The 10,602-nt window shown below is 47.9% G+C and overlaps 1 protein-coding gene across 7 annotated transcripts in view; it reads left to right on the top strand.

Annotated features, from left to right (window-relative positions):
* Window positions 1–10,602, top strand: part of MAPKAPK3 (mitogen-activated protein kinase-activated protein kinase 3) — a 122,540-nt gene that overhangs the window by 67,120 nt on the left and 44,818 nt on the right. The window contains exons 1-2 of one of the 7 annotated variants that reach the window (XM_027700617.1): window positions 323–340; window positions 8,343–8,679. In XM_027700617.1, the coding sequence (XP_027556418.1) occupies window positions 333–340; window positions 8,343–8,679 (345 nt within the window). In that variant the 5' untranslated portion in view covers window positions 323–332. Of the gene's footprint in view, window positions 1–322; window positions 341–360; window positions 690–1,997; window positions 2,611–7,527; window positions 7,605–8,214; window positions 8,232–8,342; window positions 8,680–10,602 lie in introns of those variants that run through there. The other 6 variants (XM_027700614.1, XM_027700615.1, XM_027700619.1 and 3 more) reach the window with 6 other exon arrangements.

Below are 10,602 nucleotides of genomic sequence, written 5' to 3'. Positions count from 1 at the left end.
CGGCGCCGCTGCCTCGGCCAGGGGAGGGCCGGGCACGGCCCGAGGATGGAGCGGAGCCCTCCCGGCGGGCAGGGCCGGGGAGCGGAGCCGTGCGGGGCCGCCGCCGCCGCGCGTGTTCGCGGAAACGCCTTTGATCCATTTCCAAGAACTTTCCAGGAACGCGGGGCGGGCGCTGCCAATGGGCACCGCGGCCGCTCCCGCCGCATGCGCGGGGCCCGCCCGGGGCGGAGCGCGGGGCCGCCGGTGCCCACCCGCCCTGCCCGGCCAGGGGCCGAGCTGCCGGCCCCGCTGCCTTTCAGTTATTCCCATCCATTTGTCATTTTTCCCCACTTATGTATTTGTAGGGTTTTGGTGTAATTGTGTGCCCCCCCCCGGCCGGCGGTGCCTCTCCGTGTCGCAGCAGCACCGGTGTAGCAGGTGCTGAATGAGGAAGGGTCGTGGGGCTGGAGGGGCAAACAAGGGAATGGGGCAGTTTTCCAGTGGGACGTGGTCCAGGGGAGGAGGGTGGTGTGGTGCAAGGTCTGCTAGTCGAGGCAGCGAAGGTGTCATTGTCGCACCGCGCGGGTTGTCTCATGTTCTTGGTCACCTGGGAATTCCCCTGTGAATCAGGATTTCAGCTCGGTAAAGTCGCCTGGAAAAGGTTACGCCACCATCATGTTACCGTGCAGATCGCTGTCTGCTAAAATTGGGTGAGCCAGGAGGAAATATTACAGTTACTTTTAGGGTTATTGAACCTTTTATTTTTAAACACTTTATAACAAAAGCTTGGTCATTCTTTTCCTGCCACGAGTTGCCGCCTCTTCACATGTCAAAGAATGAGTGGTGTGTCTGCCACCTCCGTTGGAGTAGATGGAATACTTAAAAGTATTAGTAATCATTGCGCCGTTCAGAACCGCAATGGATGGGGCCGGGAGCAGGGGGGAGAGCAGGATGCTGATAAGGGTAGGGCTAGAAGGGTGTTCCCACAGGCATGAGCCAGAGAGCAGGCAGGCTGTGTTCGGCTCCTGACTCAGCCTTTCATCCCTGCTGTTTCCTCTGGCAGCTGCTCAGCCTCCTGCAATGCTCCCATCCGCTTTCTGGACTGAATCACGGACTGCAGTAATGAGTGCTGCTACTAATACCGGGCGAGGAGAGGGGTCCTGAGGGACATCTAAGTATCCGGGGGGATGGGAATGCCATCATGCAGGCAATCCTTGACCAATTTGCTTCTAAACCTAAACCAGACTTGAGCTCACACTCATGAGAGCGTGTGTAAATTCACAGGAGAGGCGAGGGCAAAGCGGAGGAATTTCAGTCCTCACCATTTCTGTGCACAGCAGGTGCAACAGTCAGACGATCATTTAAAGGCTCACCCTTGTAGCTCCGGCTCAGGCTTGCAGGGGGACACGTGCCTGCATGTGCCCCTTCGCCTCTCAATCCCATGCTGTTGAAGCCTCCTGTTGGTGGGGCAGCAGCGCGATGGATTGAACAGATCTACGCCAGAGAGGTGGGAGCGGCTGCTGCCTCCAGCAAACCGCAGGTAACCTGCATCTTCGGAAGTATTTATTTCGTCGTCATCCTCGGAGGGGATGACGCTGGGATCACGGCTGTGTTGTGCCGGCACAGGCAGCGAGGGGCCGTCTGCGTGGTTTTTTGCTTAGAATTGGGCTCCATCTAGTGATCCTCTTCAGAGGAGGCTTTGCGTGCAGGCTCTGTGCCGCTGGCTGAGCAGCCATTTGTATCTCCGGAGCAGGGAAGCCACACTTAGAGCTGTGCAGTGCAAACATCACCTGCAGAAGGGGGTCTCTGTCGGCAGCTTTGTCGCTGCTCTGTGGAGGCAGCGGGTGCTCAGGTCCTGCAGGACCCTGAGAGATGAGCATTGAATCCAAGTGTGTGTGAGCATCAATTAAAGGAGCTTGCTTTTGCACTGGAAACTTCTTTAGAGGCCCACCTCAAAAAAGGAAAAAATGTTCAGGCTAATGGCTGGGCTATTTTATCTATAAAATTAGTGATTGGTTTTAAATCAGGAGCAGTCAGTGATGCTTTATCACTCTACCTCGTTGGCACTCCTCGTGTACACGGTAATGCCCCAAGAAGGAAACAGCACAGTGTGCCCAATCTGCAAGTGCCAGTCCTTGCACTGTCAAGATAAATTGCTGCCACTCCTCCAATAGTTGTTTAAACCCAGTTCATACTGATATAAATGGCTTTCCAGAGCTCAGTGTTGAAGAATTAGGACATTAAAGAGGCAGTAGCAAGAAATATCGAATAATATCCTTGACTGCTAGGCTTTAGTTATGAAAGGTACCAAAGAAAGCTCACAATAAAATCACAGGAGTAAGAAAATCCAGAAGTCGTGAGCCAGTTAGTCCCTCAGGAAAGTTCACCAACACAACAGCACCATCTGCTGCTAAATGTGTGTTTGGTAACACCCACTGAGGGTGAGTTACAGCTTCCACTGTGCAGTTGGACATTTCTGTAATCTTGTAGAGCTGGCATAAATGAAAAGTGACATCCAGAATCATAGCTCTAATAGGGGTCTGTGTGCCTGGGGGCTGGATTTACCTTCACCATAAGCTTGAAGGACCGAACCCCTTTGGTTACTGCGTGGTCCTTCCCCTGTGCTGTAAGGTAAGGAATAGCATGGGACTGACCAAACATTAGCAATAACAAGCATCTGTTCCTGGTTTAGATGGGCCATCTTGTTATTTGAGTAGGGCAAACCAATTTCTGTAATTAAGAACAGGCACGAGGGTGATGAACTTGCTATTGTGGTTTTAATTTCCCAACCTGGTGTGGAGCAATGGAAGGAGTCTCTGGGGTGTGGGTGAGCTGTACCATGGATACAGTGACATCTGAGCTGGCTCCATGACAAGTAGGATATGCAGAAAGGAATGGGTTTTATTTCAGGCTACAAAAAACCACTTTGGGCTTACTGTAAGGAACTCACCATATTCATTATCTGAAGGCTTGCTGGCATGTGGTGGTGACCCAGAAGGTGATTGTAGTGTGGCATATGTTAAGAGCTTTTCTACTTGATTCAAATGCTGGTTTTCTGCAAAAATTGTATTCCTAAGTGTCCTGGAAGGCCATCCTGGGACTTCCAGGCAGTGCTGCCATACCCATTAGTTGCAGGATCTCTTTCAATGAAAGACAGACATTCATTTCTTTTGCTCCACTGCAGCATAAAATGAAGTGCCATCTCCTGTGGACAGATTAGAAGATTTTTTATGTTTTTGATTTATGATCCTTCTGTGAAAAAACATGTCTTTTTTTTCCCTCTGCTGAAAGGGAAACATCCAAGTGGTATCTCTCTGACTCCCCCATCAATAAGCTGTGTCCTAAAGCTCCTTCTCTGCTCTAAGTTTCTTAGTGTAGGAGCAGGGATGGAGCCTCCCAAAATTTTCTCCATGACCAGGACAAGGTATCTGTAATAAAGTGTCTGAGTTCAGGGTTATAAAAGCAGCTGTTCTACCCACTTCTGTACTTCTGTAGGAAAATACCTGCTACGTGCTGACAGGAAGAAGTAATCTTGAGGAATGAAGTCAGGTATTAGGACAGGCTCTCCAGAGTGAGAGACTGGTGTTCTTGAGACTTCCCTTTGCTTCACTGGCAGCTGGTTCATAGCCAGAATTTTGGTTCCTCCTGGAAACCATGTTATAATCCCAGATCAGGACAGAGGGTGTTTAAAATAAAAGAGAAGTTGTTCTAGCAATAAAGCATCAATAAAGATCACTGCCTATGAAAGAGCTTTATAAACCCAGTTTTATCTCAGCCCTGAGAGAAAAGAGCCAGGCTGTTTGCTGATGAGCTTTCCTAGTTTGGTCTTTTTTTTTGTTTCCTTTTTGATAGTCTGAGACAGACACCCCCAGAGCAGAGCTGAAAGACAGGCGAAAAAACATGCATCTAGTTTCTGATTCAGACCACTGTGTACATGACAGGCTAAACTAAAGATCCTACAAGAAGCTTCTTTTCTTCTCTTTCATATCAAAATACTGCGCTGCAGAGCTGCTCTTTCCTTCTTTTAATATCACAGATGCAGTTTCTCTAGAACTTCCTGGGGGATTTAATAAGGTTGTTGCAACCGCCCAACCAGACAAAGCTGTGTCCTCACTTCAACCTGGCAATACAGAGGATTTTCTCTTTGGTGACATCTATATAATGCACCCCAGAGTGTGGATTTCTCATAACAGCAGAAAAAATATATAGCAGAAAAATTATATAGCTGTTACCCAAGAGGAAGCAATGTTTCAGAAAAAACAAGTCATGAGTTTTCAGCTGGTGGTGATAATTTCTTTATTATAGCTGATGGGATTTCCATGAGATGCTACCAAAGGGCTGACCTCCATGCAAATCAATTTTGTATATAGCTAAACAGATACCTGTAGCATTCAGGTAAGTATCACTCTTCAAAATATGCCATCCCTCAGACACATTTGATGACATCAGCTTTCCTAGCTCTCCAGATGAGAGCAAACTCAGTCATTTCATTTTTGTTAAGAAATAAGACATTTGAAAGTCTGAAATATCTTTGATCCCAGTTATTAAATTGCTACAGCATGGAAAACAGGCAGTGAAAATACCCAGTGGAATAGCCAAAATTAACCTCCTGTGTTTAAACAGTAGTGCTGTCCATCTGTAAAGCAGGTATCTGTGGTATTCAAGACATGAAAAAATCAGGGACAGCGTATCCAAACTGCATGCTGGCTAAAATATAAAGCTTTTCTAGGTTAAGCCACTGGTTAGAGAAAAGGAGCTGCTGCCTCAAAGCTTATTGCAAGAGCAGGACCTTATTGTTTCCTCCTATAAGCTATTTTTTATTTTGGGACAAGCCCGGCATAGCTGAGCTACCAAGTTCTCTCTTGAAATTAAGTTGTTTTGTGTTGTTGCTGTTGGGGACTTCTGGTAAAAATAGGATTAATGTTTAATTTACAGTTTTAGGGATTTTTGTAAAGATGAAAGAACTTTTGCTATAGTGGGCTCTTAGCCTGTAATAGTACCAGTTTGGGGGTTTTGCAGCTTCAAAAAGCAAACATCAATAAATAAATAAAAACGTCTGTTTGAATGAAAAATGTCCCCCGGCTCAATGAGCTGCAGTGGGGCTGCCAGTGTGTCCTCCTCCAGCATCTCCAGAGGGTGCTAATGCAGCTCCACCTGCCACGAGCACAAAGAGAAGCTGCAGGATCCAGAGAGTAATTCCCAGGAAGATTTAAAACTGGCATTTGAAACAGACATTGTGGGAAATCCTCCCGGAGCCAGACAGAGGAGAACTGCAGCCAAGGTGACCGCACTGTGCTTGCTCACCCCTGGGATGTCAAAGGTGCTGGGTGTTATCTCGGGATGTGCCTGGATCCAGCAGGCTTGTCCTTCCCTGGAGCTTGTCAGAGAAATTATAAAACCTTAAGCAGCTTAAGAGAAGGATATTGTACAGATGAATGTTCTCAGCTCTGTACAAACCACACATGGATTGCAAAAGTTGGGATTTTCCTTCAGAGGGGGTACCCAGCACAGGTATGCAGGTACAGTACCTGAGACACCACACAGGTCACTACAGCAGAGCTGTTTTTTGTTTTGTGGTCATCCTTGTGTACAGTTAGGCTGTTTGATACCTGGGCTGCAGCTGGAAAAGCCTTTTTTGGAGTTTATGGTGGATGAAATTAGCAGAGGGTTGGTCTCAGGCCTTACTAACCATGATTCACACTGGGTTTTTAAGGTGTTTGCCCTGTTTAAACTTAGTACTGGTTGCTGGTAAAACAGTGAACTTTGCTAAGGGCAGATATAGACAATATCAATTGGTGAACCCAAACAAGCTTTCCATCCCAGTAAGATACCCAGTGACTTGAATAATGTGTTTTGTATCCTCCCAGTTTAATTTTCCTCAGCAGGGAACTGTTGGTGACAGACGTGTAGAACCAACTAACTTCACGCATCCTGTCTCATTCCCTCATCTTTCCTCCTTTCTTTCCACACAAAGCTTATTCTTGTAATAGTTCGAAAGAGTAACAATTTCTTAATGAAATTCCTTACTTCTGACACACTCTGTAAAAATAGCAACCCTTCAAGTAGACATCTGCTTGGAATTTTTGCAGTGTTTAATATTTCCCAAAATAGGGCCATAAATCGCCTTCTGCCAGCTTCAATGTGCCAGCCAGTGTAATTCCCGCTTGCTTTGGGGAGCCATAGGCTTCAGGGTCAGAGTTACATGGAAAGATCAAAATTGGGGCTGGGAGATCGGTGTGAGTGAATTTATTTCTCAAATTATAAAAAGCAGGAGAGAACGGAGAGATTTAGAAGTTTTCTGAAGGGCCTGACCCCCTGCAACTGTGCACTGGGGAGAGAAATGTAGTTACCTGTTGCAAAGAGAGGGAAATTACCATCCAGGACTAATAGAACAGAAAATACAGGCAGGAGCCATGGGAAAGAAAATCAGAGCAAGCTGCTGACTGCAGAACAGTGTTATTGAAGGTTTGCAACCTGGGAGCTCAGTTACGTATCCATTTCTCTGAGACTGCCACAGTGGGAGGTGATGCGAAGCCTAAGAAGGCTGGAAGCCAAACCTGAAAAGAAAAGGTTGGAAATAGCTGTTTTCCTCAGGGATTTGATTAGCCCAGAATAGGTGAACTGAATCAGGGGACCAGGCCCTTCAGCAGCTGAACTGCAGAAAGCCTGGAAGGGAAACCTGAGGCGGAATAGCGGTAGCATCACATCACATGGTGATGTACTGCAGATCCGCATCCTGCTAAGCTGAACTACTTTTTATTCCTTGGAGAAAGGGCTCATTAGCCCTTTTAATTATTTTCCTTACCGCTAGAACTCCAGATGCCATTATGTTATGTAAAATGACAAATGTATTTTTAACTTGTAAAGCATGTGAACTTTTAAGTTCCTTCCAGTGATACGAACGCAGCTCCATTTCAATGCGTGACTCATCTTCACATGTAGGGGAAAAAAACCTCAGCGTTTCACATCCCTGTAACCACACGCCGTGCACCGGCGATGAGCGACAGTTGCTGTGGGAACCACCACTTTTAAATGTCCTGACTGTGCCCCCGAAAGTGCCAAGAAATACTGACCGCGTGGAATTTAGTGGGAGCATTTAGTGATAGAACCCTTTCGGCTGAAGGATCATTGCCCGGTATCGCATCTCAGTGCTTTGTTCACAGCAACAGCCCGTTCCAAGCAGGGTTTGGAGCGAGCGCGGCGATCCTTCCCCTTCCCAAAGGATCCATCGGGGCAGGGGCCGGCGGTGCCACCGCGCGGGCGCGCTGCGGCTCCATCCCGCCCTCCTCCCCCTCCGGCAGGGCCGTTTACCCCAATACATTAATACCGTGATTAAAATCACCTTAAAATCACGGCGGGAGCCGCTCCGCACCCCCGCGGGGAACCTGCAGCCGCGCATGAGGCAGCTGCCGCTCCCCGCTCAGGCCCCGCGGGCCCGGCCCGGCCGGGGCGAACCGGGGGGCTCGGGGCGGCCCTGGGGGCTCGGTCCGGGCCGGTGCCGCCGCCCGCGGCTCGGGCGGGAAGGCGGCGCGCACCTGGCCGGGGCGGCGGGGCGGGCCCAGGCAGAGCCCGCCTTCCCCGCGCCGCTCCGGGAAGCCTCGGCTGGGGCCGCGCCGCCACAGCAGGTAAATCGTCCCCCGTGGCGGAGCTCCCCCCGCTCGGGTCCCCGCCGCCGTCACCCCCCGCCCCGCTCTCCTCGCTTCACCTCAGGGCTTTCCCCCCTCGGTGAGGGGGCTGCGGGAGCGGCCCCGCTGCTCGTGGCTCAGTGTTAACGGGGCTCCCGGGACCCGCCCGGGGGCTCCCCCTCGGGGACCCGGCGGGGCCCGCACGGCTGTGGGAGCAGCACCATTGCAACCCCAGTTTTTGGGTGGTTTGGTGGCCCCTCAGTCGCGGGCCGCCTGCCCCTCGCTCTGTGGGCCCAGGCAGTTGAAGCGCTGTCCCAGGGTTCGGTGCCTGCCCAGGCAGTGCCGCTCCGGGGTTTGATTCAGGTGTTCGTGGTTCTCTTGCGTAATTTGGGAGTGTCAGGGTAAAGCAGGGGACCATTGTGGGGATTTCTACATAAAACATTGAGGCAACAAGTTATTGATGCAGATTTATAAGCTTAAGCTCCGTTCTTTGTACAGAGCTTAGCTTACATTTTAGTCCAAGGCTCAGCAGTTGCTCAGTTTTGGTTGCAGTAAAAGCAGTGATTTATAAGTGCAGACTGATGGCTGGGGTGGCTGGTCTGTAAAGCCAAAGTGTGCTTTCCTGAGGTGAGCCTCCACTCTTGCTCTAGCACCTGGTCATCTTGTTAGAAGAAAAGTGGTGAGGTGGGAGAAGTTAGTTGACCTGAGTTACTAACACTTGTTTACATTTTTACTCAGGACTAAATGGCGAGCAAATGGACTGTTTGATCGCTTGAGAGGAGGGACTCTGCTGAGGATACCCGACAGAGTCCCTGTGGGGTACCTCTGTCATCCCAGACTCTTCCCTGACATGGAACAGAGTGAAGGTGAACAGGAATCCCAGCCAGAGAGTCAGGTGGAGAGCAAGAGCAGTGTGAAGTCCTTGCCTGGGGGACCGGCCCATGTCAAACTAGAGATTAAAAAACATGCGGTTACGGATGACTACAAACTCTCCAAACGGGTGCTGGGGTTAGGAATCAATGGCAAAGTACTGGAGTGTTTCAACAAGCAGACAGGCCAGAAATGTGCTTTGAAGGTATGTGCATTTTGTCTTTTTTTCCTTATTTATAGTTTGGAGGCCAGAGTTCACTCCCAAAGTGTTGTAAAAGCCGCTTGTTCTGTTGCTTCACAAAGAGTGGTGGGTGTAGAATCTGAATATGTGGAGACTTGCTATTGCAACACTGTAGTCCAAACTTGAGTCTTTTCCAGAATGTTCTGTGTGAGTTTCCAGAATAATGTTATCAGCTGTGAAATTCTCGTGTTCCTACTTAAAAGACAAAAAAGCGGGGGAGAGAACCAAGAGTATCTTGGTATGTTCTGGGAGAAAACTTGCTAGATTTTGAATGAACATATTATGCAATGCTCATGAAGGAAACTATTTTGGATCTTGTGCAATGAATAGGCCTTAACTGAGAAATATTTAAATGTTCATTGATCTTCAGTCTCTCCTCCCTTTGAAGACTTTTCTTAAGGGGCATTTCTAGCTGTTTATTTATTCTCCTATTTTATTTTTGCAATCCATTTACGGAAGGATATTTCCTGGGAAAGCACTGATTACACCAGTATGGCAAATGAGTTTAGCAGATATTTATGGTGATAAGTACCACTTAAATAAATGGAGCAATAACCATTCATTAGAGAACATAAAGCTTGCTTGCCTTTTGTTCTACAGCTTTTAAACTTGAAGATTTCCCTGATGCTTTTAAACCACATCATTAGGGAAAAAAGCAGCCTAAATGAGAACCTGGATGGTTCAATATGAGAAGACTAAAACCAGCTGAAGTAATTGCCATGGGAATTACTTAAGGATGTTTCAGATGCCTTGCTGGTGTTAATCTGGTTGGTTGGGATGTCTAGGAGGCTTTCGGGTGTCCTTCCTTTGCTTAAAACTCACACTCCACATATGCTGGGAGCAGGACAGATCTACCAGTGGTGAATTGGAAGGTCTGCCAGGGTCTGGAAAGGGTCTTTTCCAAGAGAAGTGCTGTCCCCAACAAAGCCTTTGCACGTCGATAGAACAGGCTGGAAATATCTGGTAGCTTTGGGTATTGAAAAGATTTGTAACAGAGGAACTAGAAAAGCTTATAATACAATAACATGTGGATTAATTCCCGTGTTTCCAACACTCTCGTGTACTTTATCACACTCCTTTGTATTGGCTTCACGTAGCTGACTCACTGAAGTTTATCATGGGGAAACTGGAGGTTTTGACAAACATGGAATACTGGAGGTTTGTGCAACTCTGAGGTGATCCATTAACCAGATGTTTCTGCAGTGCTATCAACATTAATTTCTATACTTAGCATGCTGTGATGAAGGATAATAGTTAATCCTGAAGCTGATCTGCTGTTTCTGAAGAGTTCAGCAGCTTTGTTGCTGATTAGAGATCATTCATACTTCAAAGGGTTTGCAGTCATAAGGGCTGTGGAAGCATTTTAAAACAGAAGTTACCATTCCAGAGCACAATCCAGTGGCAACAAATATGTTCCAGAGCAAACTTCGTAGCTCTTGAATCAAATAGGAAATATATTCCTATGGATACTAGCTTCTGTAGAATATTCTTTTACTTCAGCCCTCAGACTTGGGGAGAGGAAGAGTTACAATTGCTGTGCCCTGATAGAATGTCTTCTGCTTGATGGGGAGAGCAACCCGTGGTGGAGTCTCTAATACCTGTTTCTTTTTAGCACTGATTGAGTTGGCTGATTTCTTTTCAGAACTTCTAAAATATATTAAGGACCAAAGTACCACCTCCCCTTCCCCAGTCATTACATGGCACTAGTGGCTAATGCATCACTGCAATGACCCTGTATAGTGTTTGTCATCCTCTCTCCAGCCCAGCTGTGGAATGTGTGCACTTTTCTTCTGGAAGGGACAGAACTGTGACAGAAATATGAAGATGTTTATGAGCTCTGTAGGGATTTTAAATGGCAGATAATGGTTTGCTGCTTGCATGTGTGTA

The sequence above is a fragment of the Neopelma chrysocephalum genome, unplaced genomic scaffold, assembly GCF_003984885.1.
Source record: "Neopelma chrysocephalum unplaced genomic scaffold, ASM398488v2 Primary Assembly neopelma1_147, whole genome shotgun sequence".
NCBI lineage: Eukaryota > Metazoa > Chordata > Aves > Passeriformes > Pipridae > Neopelma > Neopelma chrysocephalum.
The sequence above is the reverse complement of the archived record's forward strand: the minus strand, read 5'-3'. Positions and strand labels throughout refer to the sequence as shown.